This window comes from Athene noctua, chromosome 10 (assembly GCF_965140245.1).
Source record: "Athene noctua chromosome 10, bAthNoc1.hap1.1, whole genome shotgun sequence".
Lineage (NCBI taxonomy): Eukaryota > Metazoa > Chordata > Aves > Strigiformes > Strigidae > Athene > Athene noctua.
Window position 1 is genome coordinate 15,076,345 of NC_134046.1, and position 21,048 is coordinate 15,097,392.

Consider the following 21,048-nt stretch of genomic DNA (forward strand, 5'->3'; position numbering starts at 1 on the left):
ATGTTTTATATGATACATTGTTAGCAAAAACCAACTGGCAATCCTTTTATGTGTTAATTTGATCCAGCAATTCAACGCTTTTACCTGCACATATATTAACTACTTGGGAATGTAGGGATGAAGTTCTCTGAATATCTAGGGGAGATAATTTTGTTAATTGTGAGCTTTGACATTTTGTTACATGACAATGTGATAATATAAAGATTACAGTTATAAAATAATGGTACCTAATTTTCAATTCACCAGTATCCCAAGTCCTTCTTCACAGGGCTGCTCTCAATCCATTCATCCATCACCCAGCCTGTATTGATACTGGGGGTTACCCTGCCCCATGTGCAGGACCTTGCCCTTGGCCTTGTTGAACTTCATGAGGTTCACATGGGCCCACTCCTCCAGCCTGTCAAAGTCCCTCTGGATGACTTCTGGATCACTTCCCTCAAGTGTTATCAACAGCACCACTTGACTTCATGTCATCCGCAAATTTGCTGAGGGTGTGCTCAATCCTGCTGTCTGTCATTGATTGAGATATTGAAGAGTGTTGGTCCCAATACAGACCCCTGAGGGACACCACAAATAACACTACATTGCATTTAAAAAAAAAAAAAAAAAGCTATACCAAATAGGCAAGGAACTTACACGTTTGAAGTCTTATTAGCTCTGATGTTTGTTGGCTTTGCTGATTAAGGCCTGATGTTTAAATACTAAATAGCCTAAACCAGCAGTAATTTTAAATGCATGTAAGTAAAACCCACCCATATTTAGAAAAGCCCTTCCAGGAGACCTAGGGAACTGAAAATCAAATCCATAAATTATTTTAGCCAGTGATTTCACTGAGCCAACATGAAGAGAAAAGAAACAGTAAGGAACACACTAAAATGTAGGCTAGAAAGATAGAAACAAAGTAGCATATCCATTAATAACAAGTGTGGATATTAGTAGATGCATCTAGGAAACTATGATTTTCAAAATTAAAGAAGTCCCTTGCTAATACATTCCCATGCAGTGTGGGGATTTGTATCACATACAGAATGCCAGCACTTTCCTTGGCTAGCTCAGGCTGTTTGCAGTGATAAAACATCAATTCTTAATCAGAGTATCAATACTAAGTTTATAGAAGTGATTTCTACAAAAAAAAGTGAACAGCATGTTTCAAGTTCAGTGTATATTAACACCAGCTGACATGTTCTTCACTAAACTTAGGAGGTCTGTCCAACAAGTGTGTGAAATATGCAGTACTTCTGGCGCTGAGCAGTTGAATTTGATTCTGGTTTTGGCAGTGTTATTTTGCTTCCATTTAAGAAGTAAAATTTAATTTTTTTTTTTTTTTTCACCTCCATTTGGTCTGAAGAGGAGCACAGATGCAGAATAGAACTTTAAAAAAAATCACTGTGTGCATAGGTTGTAAGGTGAGGAAAGCATTAAAATAGATATTGTCCTTTGTCTTTTTGCTTTTCTAGAACAGAACTACGAATCTCGCAGGATGTTAGTTTTTTAAATATGAGAAGAACTACTGGAAAACTGTTTTCCTCTACTTACATGAACCGACCCATAGAAATACTACAAGCGCTATATGTTGGCACTGCTTGTAACATCCTATCACACAGTACTGTACATGCGTTAAAATTTATTTATTTAAATTTATGAAGAGTGGAGCTGGCACACAGCAGCATCTCTGTTGTGTGTTCTGGATTTTAGGATTGTATTTGGTAATCTGTGCTGTGACTTTACCCTTTTAAGGTTTGCCTGTATGCTTCTGATGGCAGGAGCTAGGAAGTCTGCTCTTAGTTACACTCGGTACACAGGTAGAGTTCCATTATTACTTCATGATTAGTGTTGTGTTACACTTATTGTAAAACTGATGTGATGTTTCTTTCTTTTTCAACCTTATTTATAAAAATTCTTTGTGTGTTCAGACTTCTAAAGAGGAAGGAGTAAACCAAAGTTTTGGAGGGTGGAAATAAATCTTCAGCATCATGGATTTGTTGGATAACAATTTTTTAAACACTGTGGATTATGAAAAGGATTTGTTACAATAAGGTTTTTGCATTATTGCAGAAGTGTAAGTGGTGATTGGAACTTTTATTTTCTGTTCCTAATTGACTACCCCTAAAAACAAATGTATGGGCTTTCTTTACTTGTGTGCATTCAGAGGTTTTGTTCTGGATTTTAAAATAAAATTAGGATGGGGAAAAGAGAGAAAACTATTGTCACGTTTCTTTCTCCGAAGATATTTGTGAAGCAGTAACTTTTCCCCTTTCTTAACTTTGAAGAAGTAATTTTGGTAAGAGGAAAAAAAGATTAATGATACTAGGCAAAAAAAGAAATGATCCTCTAGACATTTTGTTCCTTCTACAAAGAAAAGAAATAAATTTTCAAGAATTCTGGTGAAAGTAGAGTTTCAGTAGCTCCTTTCAGGAAACGTTCTATGTGCTTTCAATTAGAAACTAAATTGTCCCACATGCATTTCAAGCTCCATACACAAATCGCCTTTTCACTTGAAACTTTTTATACGTGGGCTCTTGCCAGAGGACACTCTTCCAGTATGACAACATGATGGTTGCTTAAGGTGTTTTTGACATTCAAGTCAAAGAAAAGCTGAGTTTCTTAATGCTCAGATCATTTTTCCTTACGGCCTGTCTTTAGGCATAGTGGTAAAACTTATCATAAGCCCTTCTTTTGTGCATGAATTCAGAAATAAGTAGAACTATGATCATTGTAAAGAAATATTTTGGCTAGTGATTCAATATGGTTGTTTTAATCTGGTGTAAAAACTCCTCCTTCCTCCTTTGTACGCTTCTTCACACACTGAAGTTTTCTAATGTAGGCCAGGAGTGGTGTCAGAATCGTTGCTTAAGGGTAATACAGAGGCCAATGAGATTATTGCTGGACATGTCTGTAGCGATGGACTATTGATATTTGTCATATAGTTGTTTGGTGGTGCCTAATTCATGCAATTTCTTCTGTATTCATCAAAACTCATATTTGCCTATTTATTTTAAAATACTAAATAGATAATTAGGCATGCATCTGAGTTATTTTGTTTAACTGTAAGAACTTAATAAATTTAAATACACGTAATTTACAAAGAGACTGTTTCTTTACTACAAAACTCATATAGCTATCGGCTTTTTATAGTTTCCTGCAATTTTTCATTTCATATGCTTGTATCGACATTTTCATTTCTTCAAAATATAAAATTTGTTGGCATTTGACAGAATTTCTTTAACAGGTTCTCACAGAGTTCAAACACTTATAGTAGTGGGTTTTTAAGATATGACCAATGGTAAAGTGATTTTTTGAATCCTTCCTAATAATAGGGCTTTTTTTTCCCTACACACTGGAGCCAGACATGGAAATTTTTGGTGTTGTCAGTTTATAGTTTCCAGAAAGATAAGGAGTTTGATCAGGATTTCTTAAATATACTTTCATCTACATAACTGTGAGACTATTTTGGCTGAAACAGCTGTGAAGGGTTAGAAAACAGGAAAGATAACCCTGTATGTTAAGAATAAATTAATTCCTATATGTTACATTTTTGTAGTATTCTGGTTAAATAGAATTCAGTCTTTTTAATGGTATTTTTGTCTGAAGAAACACTACTGTTTAGACACTAGGTAAGTGGCTGTGCTTCTACTTAAATAATTAATCAAAACATTATTATATTGCTGATGTAGATTTTAACGTTCAGACAAGCTGACCATGCAGAAGCAATACCAAGGCTTTATTTTCCAGGAGAATGGAAGCAGTCTGCTTTGAGGTGTTTGAGAGAACTAGCAGCTCCTTTACTATTGCCAGCTGTGATTTACAGATTTGTACATTTTACCTAGGAATACAAGAAGCTAGATTTACTGACACAATGGTTTCTCATGCCTGTTTTTATGTTGCCTTAGGTATAGTTGTTGCCATCTTTAATCATCTGTATTTCTTCTTCCAATGGTTATTTGATTCCGATGCCTTTGTTGCCATTATGTATTTATTTTTATACAACTTGAATTCTGTATTAATTTTTTAAAATATTCTGATTCATGATTCAATTTACCTTCTGTTCTTTAATCAATAGAAGCTTACCAGTTGAAATGTAGGCACTCGCTGGCAGTTTCATGATACCATCTCTAAATTGCCTATTTTTCTGAAAAAGTAATTTTCTTTCTAGTACTTTGTGTCATTCTATTTTAGGCAGTTTTATGTAAATAGAAAGTAAGACCTTGAACTGCATTAACAGCATTGGTGTAGCCTTTTATTTAAGAATTTCAGGTCAATCTCATCTAATCAGAGCAACAGATAGTTACTGATATTTTAGGAACCTTAATAAAATGCGTCAGAAACAGAATTAAAGGAAGATGAGTTTGCAGCACCCTGGCTTTCCTGCAGCCAAGTAATGGAGTGTCTTTTATTAAAGCTGGGACAAAAAGGCAGTATTGTTTGGTTTTTAATTGGGATGGGTTCAGACTATGCTATCTAGTGTGGATCCACTCAATAATGATAAAATCTTGCAAGGTTTTTTTATCGATTTCTGAACTAAAGAACAGGACTCATCTTCCACCACTATTTTAGGAAGTATGTGATATAAACTGTCACCTCTAGGATTTTTTTGATGTTTAAATTAGTGGTAAAATTGTGTGCTGAGATTACTTTTGAGGCCAACACAAGATGCTAATCTAATATCCCAGAAACATGTGGAAGGAGAAAGCAATGGCCAGCTTTGGTTTAAGACTCATTTTTGTCTAAAAGCAAAGAATATGAGAGTAAATTTCATGTGAAGAAAAAGATCTGATTGCCTGTTCATTTTGTGTGGCTGTGTTAATCACCTTGACAACTAAACATGATCATGAAATCCCAGGTGGGCGCTGGGTTATGCAGAATTATAATTAATTTGTATGTGCAAAGTGGTTACTCAGAACTGCTACCAATTGCAGTGATACAGATGTCATACAGGAGATATAATGAAAGCGTAAATTCATAATAGAGTAAATATCTGAGGGATTATGAGTATAGACCTTGGTGGTTGCAGAGATGATGGCACAAGTACCTTATGGCTATAATTACCAAAAGTTCCATCCAATACAGTTCAGGTTAAAAAAAACTATCCTTGATGTGTTGGTTTTTGTTTGTTTGTTTGTTTTTTAAGTTTATTATTAGGGTCCTTGAGCTTTTTATTAAAAGAAATTAAAAAGACCAAAGTAGCATCATTCCAAACATGATGTAATGGATAAAAATCTGATTTCCTTAAGCTATAAGGACTTTGTGAAATGTTCAGAATATCTCTTGGTTAGCTGTTCAGACAAATTTGAGCTCCTCCAGATGACCTCAGATACTAAAACAATCAGTATAAGGTATCATGCACATAAAGTGGTAGTATCCTTGAGTCAGTACCCCAGAAGTATATCCCCGAATCAGGTACCCCAAAAGAAAAAATGCACACATAGAACAACATAAATTCAAGAACTGAGCCTTGTGGGAGTCTCCAAACATTCGAATCTGATTGGAAGAAAACCCACACAAAATAATAAAGTGGGAGTAATTTTCTGATCTTCTCCAGAATCCTAAAGTCTGCTTCATTTTACCATCAGGGATAGAGAAGAAAAGCTTTTAAGTCAGCCAGCATCAGATTGATTCATAAAGCAAACAGGAAAAGTATTATGAGGCAAGGCTTCATGCTATGATAGACATCTAGGAATACTCATCTCTGGCAGTCTATTCATCTTTGGCTAAGGGGGTGGAAACTCTGGTTTGTCTCCCTGGGTAATGTGTGGAATCCTGTTTATATTCCAACTCAGTTTATGTGGCCTTGGGGAGCAAAGTCTGGTCTTAGAATTAGCTGTAATTTTTGCTGATCAGATAGTGGTATGACTGGCCAACTATTTTTCCATGACTTTTGTAGGAGACCTGTATGACAAATCTATGACATACTCTTATTTTTAAAAACATTTTTGTAGTGAAGGTACTTGTTTCATTTGAGACAAACAGATGGTGGTGATTGAGAGACTCCCTGTATAGGTGATTTGCAAAAGATTTCTTTCTAACTTGGAGAGAGTTGCAGATAAAAAAACAAGGAAAATGACCATTTGGACATAGTTTTTCATAAATGCCCAGTGGAAAATTAGAAGTTCACTGTTGTCAGATGTTAGAGGTAGTTTAACTATGCATGCATATATCTGCAATATATTTAGTGTAATAATAAAGCATGCAGACCTACTTAAATTTAGGTATGCTTTTAGACACTTGCACCTAATCTGACTCTTGCAGGCAGTGCTGTGGTTTATCAAGATATCAATAGGCTATTTCAGGTCAGAATCTAATTTAACAGTTTATCTAACTGTTATGTTTTTGTGCATCCATTCCATGGAAACAGCAGAGCAGTCAAAACAGAATAGACAAGACAGAGTATATCCAAATCTCTCTTCTTTATATTGCCAGGGTTCCGAAGAGCTTCAGCCATTGCCTAAGGTATCATTGTTAGCTATGGTACAAATAGCGAATGAAAAACTGCCCATGCCCCCAGATGTTTGTGGGCTAACATCAGGAACAAATGGGGATCTGAAAAATGAGATCAGCCTGGTATGATTTAAATGGTCTTAATTTACCAGCTATTTGACTGTAACTTGGCTACTTAACTGTAATCCTACAGATCATAAGTATTGATCTGTTTTTGTATACATAACATTTTCTGATACCTAAGGACAGCTTCTTTTATTTTAACCAAAAATGCATGTGAAACCTGACAATTCTGGGGTGGGTGGCTTAATATTATGTCCTGTCATATACTACACTTCAAGTTAAGCAATCTGTGTTCGGTTAAATGAAGCACACACAACTAACTTGTGTCTTTAATATATTTTAATGTATCAGGCCAAACAATTTTTTGAATGTATTTTATAAAAATGTTTATTATCAGTAGATTTTAATTTAACAATGTGCCCCAAATTACACCTACTACTTAGTCTTTAAAGAGTGTCTTTTTCTCAGAGTCATTGATAAGCAGTATGCTTGTTGCTAAACAGAACAAGAGACTGATTGATAGTTTGTTATATAAAAAATTGTGACTTTTAAATTTGTGGGTTTTAAGGTAGGTGAGACCTAGAAATGTGCTAGGATATGCTGAGGGGGGACAGAATAATAAATGTGCACAATCCCTAGTTGATGATATTTCTGATTGTTAGTCTGTCAATTGATTGTTATACATTGATTGCTTCACTCAAGGGGCTTTGAGAGATGGGAATAAAGGTAATTAGGACCCACGGTGTTACATTTTTTTGATTATCCCCCTGCTCTGAATTTATGCAGATGAACTGGGAGAAGCATAATTGGGAAAGCACAATAGCTCAGGTTCTGGAGTCAGCTAATGTCTTTGTGGTAAATGAACTTAGCTCCTCAGCGTACGAGGCATAAATGTATTTCTCATGCTTATAAAGTTGAGTTCAAGTGTGTATGTGGAGCACTGGGGTAGAGGGAACAGGGAGAGAAGAATATCTACCGTGGCATTCCTGTCCTTTACAGGGAAGGACTCTAAAGAGCTAGAAACAGGACTATATCTGTTATGTGTCAGTCTTGTTTCGTTATAAACTGCTCAGATGATTTGTGGAAGGGGTATAAGCATCACCAAATTCTTAAATGATGATGTTTCATCACAGCTCTACATTATTCTATATAGATATGTGAGTTTTTTATTTAGATATCTCATACCAAGATACAACTCCTGTGTTTTATAAGAGACTGAGTGCTGCTGTCTTCATACTATTTTTTTATAAGGACCAGTAGACTTTAATTCTGTTAACGTTTTAACTAATGCAACCTATTTTTTTTTTTTATCTGTGGATTAAAATGCATAAAAATAGTATGAAAATGTGAAAACTGAAACGTAATTGCTACTGTAGAGGGTGCTGTGTCAACCCACTATATAATTATTATCCTTAAAATGTCAAATTTAAATATGTCTTTCAAATTGCTTAATTCAGATATTAGAGGTAAAACTCAGAAGAAACTACAGTAAAAGATTTTAAATGACTGAACAGTGTTTGAATTAGTAACACAACTGAATTAATTAAGTTTTGATGTTTAGGCAGAAACAGCAGCATTGTATTTAGCCTAAGAAATTACTTGCTGCCTTTGTCACCATTGACATTAATTATTGATAGGGGTTTCAGAAATAGCGCATGTGCCATCAGAGTTGACTGTAATATAAGATAGGGACTGCAGCGATGCTAGCGGGATTATAGAGAGGGAAGCACCTGTAGCATTTGGAGTTACATGCTTCTAATCATCAGACTTTATTTTGTAGTAATAGATTAATTTGAGTGATTAAAGTAATGGAAAGATGAGTCGTCAGGCTTATTTCTATCGTGTCCCTCCACAGGAATTGCACAGAAGAACCCAACTTCAGCCCGAGCCAGCAAAGACGAAGGCTCTTCAAACAGTTATTGAAATGAAGGTATGGTCTTCGCATGTTTTCCCATGGATTATTTTTGTAGCATGAACTCATGTACTGGGTATGGCTGGGATGGAGTTAATTTTCCTCATAGCAACCTGTATGGTGCTATGTTTTGAATCTGGGACCAAAACAGTGTTGATAACACACTGATGTTTTAGCTGTTGCTGAACAGAGCTTACACAGTCAAAGCTTTCTCAGTTTCTTTGCTCACCTCCAGCAAGTATGTTGGGGGTAGACAGGCAGCTTGGGAGGGAATGCAGCCGGGACAGCTGACCTGAATTGACCAGAGGCATATTCCGTACCATAGAATGTCATGCTCGGCAACAAAACTGAGGGTACAACAGTCAGAGTTATGGCATTTGTCTTCCCAAGTAACTGTTATGCATGATGAAACCCTGCTTTTCTGGAAATAGCTAAGCATCTGCCTGCTGACGGGAAGTAGTAAATGAATTCTGTAATTTGCTTTGCTTGTGTGCACAGCTTTGTTTTATCTGTTAAACTGCTTTATCTCGTCTCACGGGTTTTCTCACTTTTGCCCTTCCAATTCTCTCCCACATCCTACTGAGGGAGTGAGTGAGTGGCTGTGACACCTAGCTGCCTACCAGGGTTAACCCACAACTCCTCGATTTAGAACTTTCACTATTAAATCATAAAACGCTTCCTTTTACTTCTCAGTTTATTTTGCTGTGAAGCTAGGAATCATTACTATTTCTTTCTCCCACTCTGTTTGCTTAACAAGACTTGATTAAAAAAAATCAAGTGCAGCATTGCTAAATAATGAGAACTGAATATTGCTTTTTAAAGAGACTTGGAGGGTGGGGGGGGTGGAATTTCAGGTGAGCCAAAGTAGATGGAATAAACTGAAAACCAGAAGCAAACACAAACTCTCCAAGGCCAATGTAAAATGGTTTTGATCTTTAAAAACAATACTTCTGTTGGTGGTTATTTGGCAGTCATTTTACATCTAACCTAAGGAAGATGTTCATTGCATCAGCAGAGTGATATGTTAAAATGTGATGAAACTCCTATCTTAGTCCTGAATATAGTTTCCTCTTTCTGATATATAATATTGCTGAAGTGTTGTGGCTCTTTTCCCCACAATAACAAGACATAAAAATCATAGTTAAGAAGTGAAAACTGGTATTTTTGCATAATCCTGTAAGTCTGGAATGTACATCTTTAAGAAAAATACCATGAGCCTTGAGATAATTTGTGAGTTGGCAATGCTTCCTGAAATACATTAATGATGGTCTTTCATTTCAGTCTTAAAAGGAAGTGCAAATTAAAGGCCTCATTTTGCCAGTGACTTCTGTTAAGAGCAAATGAGTTCAGCATGTCTGAACATTGTGGTAACTACACAGCTATAACAAGAGCAGGATTTCATAAATTCTATCTGCCTTTTAACAGATAATAATTAGTTTGGATTATATGAGTAACAAAGAAGGTACATCAATTTCAGTATTCCATCTTTTGATGTATATTTTCCTTGGACCTTCCCTGTTTATTCTAGCTCAGAAGTCTATGTATGAAATCTAAAACATGTGTTTTCACAGTAACTCATTACTCTAAGTGTATGGGAAAGTACAATACTGGCTGAGAAATTTGTTTCTTTCTATTAATGTTCAGAATTACAAATTTTCAAGTTTTGGGATTACAGAGATAATGCGTTATAATAATTTATGGTCTTCCATGTGGCTTTTAACAATGTAAAGGTTATGTTGCAAAATAATTTGCAATGCCTCTTCCTGTACTAAAACTCTTTGAAAAGAACAGGGCCAGAAGGGGACACGACACACGAATGACACACGTGAAGACTGTAGTTGCCGTTACTCCGACACTGTCTGTCCCTGAAGACAATAAAGCCTTTTCTGTTTGTCTCCCAGGAAAGTTGGGTGTGGTGCGATGTTCCACTTTTTAAAAATCTGATCTTTGTAGTGAGGGCTTTCATTTGTCATGGGTGAGGCTGTAATCGTGTTGCTGGAACATTCTGATGTGGAGCTGCCTTTTGGCTCTGAGGCACACAATTCTTTCTTTTCCTATGAACACATGCTCCTTTGGGGTTGCCCTGTCTAAAATAGGCCTAATATTGAAAAGAAAAAGGGACAAATGTAAGATGTTGAAATCCACATGATTAAGCAGCAGTTTTCATTACAAGTTCCAGCTTTGGAATGTTTTCAAGTAAATTTAAATTGTCTTAATCCAGACAGCATTTGTTTTGAAAAAAAAATGTGGAACATTTGTTTTGAATGATCAAGCATTGAAGCAGTAATTTCCCTACAGTGTTGAGGGTAGAAGGAGGGAGAGGATTACCCTGTAATATGGCAATCTGAGGCCATATACTCCCCCATGCCGAGGCTCCAAGCAGTATACATTTCTCTTTACTGCACCCAACCCCTTCCACCCACTAGCCTCATTAGCTTTTGTCTGAGTCCCCTCCGTGGCTCCCCCAGGCTCTGCCAGGAGGCAGCTTTCCCTTCTTTGTAAATCCCTCTAGTCTTTCCTGTGGTTTTCTTCTGTCCATTGCCACAGCTGAATGCTTTCTGTCCCTTCTGCTGGTCAGTCCTCCCTTTCATACAATGAAATATACACATTTCTTCCACCTATCATCTTATATGTAATTTTTTTTTCCCTAAAAATCTTTTCTTCTGCAGTACATTTCTTGTCCTGTCATGCTCTTCATTTCTCTCTGAAAATTTTGCAAGTTGCCTTTTCTTACAGCAGTTGTATCTTCTGCATAACTGTTGTCACCTCAACCAGGGTGTATCTCCTGTACAGTTATTAAAAAAAAAAAAAAGCAAACGAAAGATAGAAAATTCACATCCTGTGTCTTGAATCCTGTTTCTGTTGCTTTATTTATTCCTTTTCAGATATGTAATGTCTTTTCAGATGCATAGCACAGGTCTTTCTTTCCAAACTTTCAGGTTTTTCTTAGTAGACATGTTTGCTTCCAGATGTCCCATGTCTTTGGTTTATTCTTTTCCATTACATTCTTTACTTTCTGTTCACTTGTCTGCAACAGACCTTCTTCAGAAGCTCTTCTTTCTTCCAGAAAGCAGTCACGGGACAGAAGGAAGGCGGTATGCTTCCTTTCCCCACATGCTCCCATTATTTCCTTGAGCTCCTGTTTTTCTGAAACTTGCTTAATCACATTGTAAACCTTGCTTTCAAGAGACTATTTTGTTTTGTTCCCTCAGACCTCCACCATGGTTTTCTCTGAGATCCATTCTCTAGAAAGTGAGGCATACTACATATGCTGTCTGTATGCTGGATTTAGTAAAGGGGTAAAAGTTTTGAAGTTCACACCTGCTCAAAACAGTGAATTACATCATGGAGCTCATGATGTTCATAGAAGAGCCACCAGCATGTTCAAAAATACTGGGAGCTTAATTTTGTGTAGTTTAACAAACAGGAGATGACAGAGCAAAGAGATTAGAGTCTGTAGATATCTACCGGAGATATCTTAATTTAAAAAAAAAAAAAAAAAGTCCTTTCCAGTAATGAAAACAAATACATTGTAAAGTACAGTGCTTGGAAGCTAGAGGTAACAAATGCACACTAAATTATAGTGTGTTTAACAGCATTCATGTAATTTTATGACTTCTGTTATACAGGAAGCCAGTTTTGTTGCAATGGTTGCTTCTGACTTTGTGACTATGGATATATGTAATCAAACAGCTTTTTTTTTAATTTTTTTTTTTTTTTTGTGTCTAAATCTTTGTCTAAGCATAAAGTAAAGCTGGTATGTTGGAATCCTTTCCTTTAATTGCAATTGCACTCATGCATACTTCTTTGCTTATTGTGTGCTGACAAATGCCAGATCACTGATATCTTTGAATATCAGTCATATTCAAAGTTGATTAACACTAATATAATAAAAGTGAAAGGAAACACGCTTTTCATTCTTTCAATAACAAGTACTCCTGAGCACATGAATCTTACTCATCTCTTGTGAGGCCCACCTAGAGTACTGCATTCTATTCTGGGGTCCCCAGTACAAGAAAGACATAGACATGTTGGAGCAAGTACAGAGGAGGGCCACAGAAATGGTTGGAGGACTGGAACACCTCTCCTGTGAAGGAAGGCTGAGACCGTTGGGGTTGTTTGACCTGGAGAAGAGAAGGCTCCTCAGAGACCTTCTTGTGGCCTGTCAATACTTCAGGGTAGCTTATAAGAAAGGTGGGAACAGATGTTCTATTAGGGCCTGTTGCAGTAGGACAAGGGGCAATGTTTTTAAACTGGAAGAGGGTAGGTGTAGATTGAACATAAGGATAAATTTTTTTATTCTGAGTGTGGTGAGGCCCTGGCACAGGTTGCCCAGAGCAGCTGTGGCTGCCCCCTCCCTGGAAGGGTTCAGGGACAGGTTGGACGGGGCTTTGGGCAACCTGGGCTGGTGGAAGGTGTCCCTGCCCAGGGCAGAGGGGTTGGACTAGATGAGCTTTAAAGGTCACTTCCAATCCAAACCATTCTATGGTCTTGTTCAGACAGTTCCGGACTTAACCCATATTAAGTCTGATATTACTTGAGAAAGAAAATCAGAAATGAGTTGCCTGCAGATACGACATAAAACTCATCCTAAGTATAAGGTGTTGACCATCCTGAAATATATATATAGTGAGCAACAAGAATTAAAAAAGACTTTAAAAATGGTAAGCTGTAAAGTAAATGAAACTATTTGTGGTTTACCTTACTTGCAGAAGGAGCCATCTTTATGTATTGATCCAGCTTTGGTATTTCAGGTATGGGTTTGGTTCTAAAAAAGCGTGTATTTGTGTTTGCAGTGTAACATACTCTTACTGTTAAGATTGCATGAACTTTCACTTTCCTTTGCCTTCAGAAATGAACCTGAATATTCTCTGTATTAAATTGACAAAGTTAAAGGTATATAGTAGGGGTAGTCGTATATGGTCTGTTGATAGTATGTGTCTTATGTGCCTTTAAGTGCAAGTTTTTATTAAATGTGAAGTTTCAAATATTTGCTTCTGATTGCTTGTTGAATGCCCTACAAGTAAGATTTTTTACAGACATAATTTAAATTTATCAGATATTTGAAATGATGTCGTAAGACAGACTGGAATGCTGTATTATTTACAAATGGTTTGCCCTTCCCCCCCAGATGTTCAGGAAATGTACTATAGCACTCTTGTTGTAAGGACTATATATAATATTCATGAAACATTGTTATGGAAACTCCTTTGTAGAGTTAGTTCCATTCCATTGTGGAATATTATTTTCTTCAGCATCAGGACACATTCTAATTATTTCATGTTCCAAAAGAGATGGATTTCTGCTAGGTCCAGCATGGCCCTCAACTCTGTCACTGCAACACTATTCTAGTATCTGCAACACTATTCTAATAAATAAGATGAGGAAGAAGTATTAGTTGCTGCTGGAAGGAAGGTATAGATTAGGGTGAGTACCCTGGTCTGTATCAGAAATCTTGCTATATATTCTCATGTGTTTTAACAAATTTAGATGGTCTGACTGGAAAAATCTTCACAAATCTTGCATTCTTGTAGAACTCAAGAGGTGTTTATTAGTACCATTTAATACTAAGCTGCTTCCTTAATACTTCTGCAAAGGAATCTTCTCTGTGATTCAGCACAGACCCACATAGTTTTTCAGAATGCTGCTAATGCGAATAAGCCTTAAAGGTTTGAAGGAAATACTGCATCTGTTCCTGTTTCAGTTTCTGAAGGATTGCCAGACTCTGTGCCACAACAAGAGCTGGCTGAAAGTTTTCCAACTGAAGTTTTCTGTGGGAAAACGCTGGTTCAGCTGAATCAGAAGATTTTACGGGAATGTGCCTATTCTGTCAAAACTTTTAGTGAAAGCAAAGCTATCAAACTTTCTATCAACCCAGCTCCCTGTGGCAGTACCCATTGGGAGCACTAGGCTGCCTATATCATCTTCGACCTACAAGGTTCCTTGATTTCTAGCAGTTGCCCAGACAGGAAAGCTTTCGGGTTTCCTGGGCAGGCCAGCAGCCTGCCTGGTGTATTTGCAGGATTGCTGGTCCTGTATTGTTCATACATAGGGGAGCAGTATCTATGACTCCTTGAACACTATGTGAACAAAGGTGATGTCTGGCTTCTCTTCTGTCTTGTCACCATGGATGTTTTTGATAAATTATTCTGAAACAGATTTTAGTCTTCAAAATTTGTGAAATTTCTGGCTTCTGTTCCAATAAAAAGTTATACAGATCTGACTGACAATTTTTCTAGACTAGGAAAACTCATTTTTACACAGCTGTAATCACAATATGCAGAAATTGATTAAATATAAAGTTTTCCTTGGAGAGTTCAAACTTCTTGTGATAAAATAGAGGTATAGAAAATGCTTCCAAAAGTTATGTTAGGTATTTCTCATAAAGCTTAAATGTTATTCTGTGATGTATAAACCTTCTAAAGACTATAACAGGCTGTGCTATAAATTATTTCTGCCATGTTATATTTATGAACACGTAAAATACAAATGCAGTACAAAAAGCCAGACTCTTAAAGACTTAGCTGGAGAGATTTGATGAGGACTACTCCCAGATGAGATGTCATGACAGGTCATGTAAGTATTAATATATTTCAGTGCAAAATCATTCTAAAGTGCAGTGAAGCTTAGGTTTTGCTTTTATCTTCAGTAATAGGAGTAGAAAGTTTCTAAAATGAAGTCTGATGGAGCAAGCTGATTTGATTGTAGTATCTGAGAGCTACAATAATTTATTGTTGTGTGTAAGCCTTGATAGCTTTTAAAATTCTTGTTTCCTCTTTTCTTTCAGTGTTTTTCTTTTCAACCAGTTTCACCAAATGATAAGATTTAATGGGAATTCTTCCCCTTTCTTTTTTGTTTCCATTCCATCTCAACCTTTTATTTTACTTTTTTATTTAATAGAAAAAAGTTTATGGAAAAATGTTTTGTGAATAGAACGGTTAACATAAAAATGTTGATTTTCTGTCATAAGAAGGGCTGGCCATTTAATAGAAAGTTTACTTGTTTTTACGATCATTCATACAGCCTTTGCTCTATGATATGAGTAATTTTGATTCCATGGGCAAATATTAATAAAGATTTTTAGGATTCTGCTATTGTAAATCTGTCATGTTAATAACGTTAGACTAACATACTAAGTAATTTATGTTGCATTTTATGTGTAACTTGAAAAGTTGTTATTCAAAAAACCAGCTCCATAATTATATTAGATATAGGCATATAACCTAAAAGCTGGTTGGAAGTATTCCAGAATAGGGAGGTGATGGTGTGTGTGTGGTGGTTTTTTTGTCGTGGGTTTTTGGGGGGTTGTTTTGCTTTGTTTTAAAGTTGCAACCTTAGTCAGCTCCTTCCTGTTTTTTAATTGATTTTTGGTGGAATACTCTTTCTCTTTGAACATACCCTTCAAGAAAGGAAAATATGGACTGCTGATAAAGATTATCATCAGCATTTCAGTATCAGATATTTTCCAGAAAAGAAACAGCTAGTGAGATAAAAGATAAGAAACAGCAAGTTTAACATTCCAAGAATTTTTTGTTTGTTTGTTTCCATTGCATTCTGGCACTTTTTTCTCTTTTGGCTGGAGCTGCTTTTCTGAAAGAGGATACAGTTGATCTGGAAATTTGTGAGATGCACAAAGGGGTTTGGCGTTCCCCTCAAAGTGCATTACTTTGCCTGTATGGCATGAAAGTATGTTTGCTGTCATGGATGATAGCTCGTCTCAACTTCTATTTTAAATTCTTTTGTCGTGAGATTTCGTATTGAAAAGTTTTACATCCTTTTATATCACTAAGCTTTTGTCTGGATTAAAACACACTGAAAAACTCTTCAGACAGGAATCACAGCGTATTTGCATAGTTGTACAACGTAGAAATATACCTGCCAGTGAAAACTGGTGTATCAGTGTGATGTAAGTGAATGAATCTGCATTCAGCAGCAGGCTAGATTATTTTTCCCATTTTCACCATGTTAGCAGTAGGCAAAATTTGACAAGTCTTTTTTTTTTCTTTTTGTTGTCCCTCCCCATCATCTTATGACTGATTTTATTTTTAAGGGAAAATTTGTATTCTGGACTTTTTAAGTATCTGGAAGGGAGCTGACTGTGCAATTACCAGGATTCTGATTCACACAAAAATTTTCTGGTCCCTTTATATGTCTGTAAGCAAGTGCTTCTCCTGCTGTTCATTTTAAAGCCATTCTCTTTATATAGTTGAACTGGTATACATGTACCTGTATCAGTATAGTGTTACTCATTTACTGTGGTTTTATTTGTACAATTGAACAAAACTGTTTAATGAGGGGTATGGTCTTTCACAGAAGTGTGCTTTTACTCTGATACTAATTGTCAACTAACTGTTTTGAATGAGATTATTTCCATGTTCTACTGCTTGCTACAGTCATAGTATTGTGATTTTCTGGTGTTTTCAGTGGAACAGAATTTGACTGAAAATTTGTTTACACATAAATAAAAGGAATTAGATCTTATAAAGACTTGTAAATGTATTTTTTTACATTATTTTGGTTATGAACGATGCAGCTGGCTGTTTGCAGAAGAGAAAATCCAAGAAAGCAGCACTGAAGTCAGTCCTACTTTTGGGAAACATGTCCATGTGCTTCTGCAATTAATTATATTGCAAAGCCATTTTTGATGAATTATTAAGGCACTAATTATTAAGGGTAATAAAAATCTTAATGCTGTTTGCTAGTGAAATACTGGACATATTTCAGTGGCATCAGACATTCAGGCTTAAGGTCACTGTGCTACAGTTACTGTGGAAGTAATGACAGAGAAAGAATACTCTTTCTACCCCATTGGAATTCATTAATATTTGCCTGCACTATATTGTTTCTCATGATTGCAAAGCCCAGATGAAGAGTTACAATCAGGGCTTTGTCCTGTCAGATCTTGAAAAACCTCCAGAGACGAATGACACCACTTCTCTGAGCAACCATCTCCAACGCTTGTAGGCAAAATGTAACGCTTGCAGGTATTGCAGCGCTACTTTTAGGTTCCTGCTTGAAGCCTTCTCTTCTCTAGGCTGAACAAACCCACTTTCCTCTGTCTCTTTTTTAGAGGGCAAGTACTCAAGGGCCCCTGGACTCATTGAAGTTCTTCAAATCTGTCTTGTACTGTGGGGCTTAAAACTGCATGCAGTACTCTAGGTGAAGTCTAATGAATGCTGAGTAGAAGTTGATAATCTCTTCCCTTGATCTGCTTACTGGCTGTGTTTGTATTAATACAGGCCAGGATGCTGTTTGCCACCTCTACTGCCAGGTCACAGTGCTGTCTCCTGTTAAGCTTGCTGTCCACCAAGATCTTCAAGTCTGTTTCAGCAAAGCTGCTCCCCAGCCTGGTACAGCTGCAGGACTTTGCTTCTGTCTTTTGTCAGATTTCCCAACATTCTTGTCTGTTCATTCATCCAGTCTGTCTAGGCCCCTTTGGATAGCAGCTCTGCCCTTGAGCATTTTGACTGGTCTCCCAGTTTGGTGTAATCTACAGGCTTTGTAAGCAAACACTCTTGTCACCTCTTTTAGGCCACTGATAAAGATATTGAACAGGACAGGTACCAGTATGGATCCCATAGTACTCTTGTTACTGGTTTCCAGGTAGAGCACAACCTGTTAATCGCTACCATCTAAGCCTGATCATAGAACTAGTTTTTTACCTTGCTAGTTGTTTACCCATCCAGACCATAATGTTTTAATTTAGATGCAAAAATATGGGAGACAGTGTCCAAAGCCTTGCTAAAGTTGAGGTAAATCTTCATCTACAGATCTAATCATTACAGAAGGCAGTTGGGTTGGTCAGGCGTGGTTACTGTTGGTACATCCCTGCTGACTGTTCCCAATTACCTTCTCCTTCATCAAAAATGTTATTGAAGAAGATTTCACTATAATTTTGCCAGGGAACATAGTGAGGCTGTCAAGCCTGTAGTTCCCTGTTTTTGTTCTTTTGGACTTTTCTTGCTTTTTTTTCCATGATTTTTTTCCATGATGCTAGAGAGTGGGCTTGCAAGGACATCAGCCACTGATCTCAACACCCTTGGATGCAGCCTGTTGAGTCCTATGGATTTGTATGGGTTGAGTTCTCACAAGTAAGCTCTGCCTGAATACTCACTGTTGATACTAACTCTTGGTTGGACCCTTTCATGAACCAACAGAGGCCTGAGAGACCTTGTCGTTAAGACTAAAGTAAATACTTGTTTCCTACATAGTTCAGATTAGCTTGAACTTGAGCTCAACTGCTCTGAGTTTATGAAGACACTGTGGATAGATTATTTATACACAGACCTTCTAATTGGGTCGATCTGTGCTATGATTTATCAAATAACTGTAATGTGACATCTTACTTTTTAGAATACTGAGACAGTTTGCCTAGAATACTTTCATTCATGGAGGTATGTGGGAAAGCTCTTAGTGATTAATTGAGTGTTCATGTGACATTATTTTGCAGAGAAGCCCTGAAGTTCTAATGCTAGTTTTGGTGGAACTGTTTCACACTGCACAGGTAGAATCCTCTCACACAGCTCCTATAGTGTGGATTATTTTTTTTGACTCACTAAAAATGGAAAAGATATGGGCAAATAAGTTTGTATTTAGCTTACAAAAGAATAGTAGTATTAACTACAGTAAATAATATTCTTTGAGATGTGTTATCCCACACAGGAATAGGATTGGCTGAGAATAAGTGTTCTTTATTTCCTTAGTTGAAGACATAAAAGATATTCAGGATATTCTGGTCAGGTTCTCTAGTCAAACATATCTGTATGTGCTCCAGCATGTTTGGTGAAAGAGCATCAGCTTCTGAGAGAAAAATCTTGAAGTTACTGCAAATTAAATCATGTTATTGTATTTTTAAGTAGAATTTCTCTAGGAGTAAGGAAAATACAAACTTTCATTTCATATTATGAATACTTATCCTGTCAGACCTTGGAAAACCTCCAGGATATCAGACTGAATATTTTCACTTGTTTATAAACAGCTTTTTGTACTGCAAACTGAGTAGTTAAAATATTTCCCATTCAAAAACCTCTGTTAATTTAACCAATGTAATAAATAAGAAAATAATGAAAGAAAATTTCTCTCAGTCTGAGGCTTATTATAGACTATAAAGGTAAAAGCTAAAATGTTAGAGGAATGGTAGTGTGTCATTTAAATGACATTGTTTAGTCCTTGCATAGCTTTGATTACCTATGGATTTGTAACAGTGGTTGCTAAATCTCAAAAAGAATCTGAGTGTCGTTTTTGCTTTAGTACCAAAAGTTCAGATGCTTTTTGGAACTTCATCTGAACTGTCCTGTGTCTTAAATTGCTAACTTTGCCTAGCTGTATTATGAAACAAGGTATTATAGGAGTTCAGATTTTGCTTGCTTTTAGGCAGCCTAGAGAAAGCACTGGGGTACTCTTAGAACTGAAGAAAATAGAACTAACTTTGAGAAAAGGAACAAAATTGTAGTTAAGCAGAGTGATTCAAGCTTAGCTTGTCCTGGTTAAAGGATCAATTTAATTTGTAATTTTTCCCATATTAGCTTTCTAGGTTAATATCCTGATCTTACTGAATTGGGTTGGGTGTTTTGTTTTGGGTTTTTTTGTTTCTTTTTTTTCATTGACCTCACTGGAACAAGATCTTCAACCTGATCTCTGATTTTTGATGGGTGGTTGCTCCTTCATGTTCTTGAACTGTTTCTCTGACAATCTGAATCACAACGTTTTTAATTTGTTAAATGTCTGCAAACAGAGCCTAAAGCAGATTTTCTAATGTGTAATTTTGCAATACTCTTTTAAACAGAAAATTACATGAGAAGTTTGTGTAATCACTTCTTTAATCTTTCTGAAGAGATTTAGTCCATTTCCAAATGACTGGCAACAACAACAAAAAAATCACTGGATGTTTTCAGTGCTGTGCTGGCCCATATGGCAGTTATTGGCTGTGATGTACAAATTTTTTAGTGGTAGTGGATTAATTTATTTTGGGACTCATAATAAAAAATGCTAAATTCTCTTTTAGTGATATGGCTGAATTAGTGGAGGAAAAGTATATGAGGAGACAACCTTTCTTCCTCTTGACAGTAGGCAGAACTCTATGGAAACAGGGAAAGTCAGCCTCAGTCTGAGTCACATAATGAAGTGGTATGTTATCTTGCAGTGATGATGCACTAGTCTCCCTAGACTAAACTTTGTGTTTAATAGCTTGGAAGAATACCCAGACCTAGGTGGTTAGCAAAGCAAACAAGGTATGTTATGTACGCATGGAAAACAGGGCATCTTCCATTCTCCCTTCATCCTTAACTGTGTAGGAATGAAAACAGTATTTTGACCAGAATGAATTCTCTACAGACTATTCAACAGACATAGCATTGCACATATTTTTCTGGTGGTGAATGAGGTCTAAATTCTGCATTTCTTTAACTTCTGTTATGCTTTAATACATGTTTCATATAATTTTTCAATACTCTCTTTCTTATAACTTAGGATACAAAAATAGCTTCACTTGAGCGCAATATAAGAGATCTTGAAGATGAGATACAGATGTTAAAGACAAATGGAGTTCTGAATACAGAGGACCGAGAAGAAGAAATCAAACAAATAGAAGTTTACAAGAGTCACTCAAAGTTCATGAAAAATAAGGTAAGGTCTATTAA

The 21,048-nt window shown here is 36.4% G+C and overlaps 1 protein-coding gene across 5 annotated transcripts in view; it reads left to right on the forward strand.

The window, feature by feature from the left end:
- ERC2 (ELKS/RAB6-interacting/CAST family member 2) overlaps positions 1-21,048 on the forward strand; it is a 585,639-nt gene that overhangs the window by 117,804 nt on the left and 446,787 nt on the right. For all 5 annotated transcript variants that reach the window (XM_074914417.1, XM_074914419.1, XM_074914418.1 and 2 more), the window contains 2 exons: positions 8,354-8,428; positions 20,879-21,034. In XM_074914417.1, coding sequence (XP_074770518.1) covers positions 8,354-8,428; positions 20,879-21,034 — 231 coding nt within the window. The remainder of the gene's footprint in view (positions 1-8,353; positions 8,429-20,878; positions 21,035-21,048) is intronic.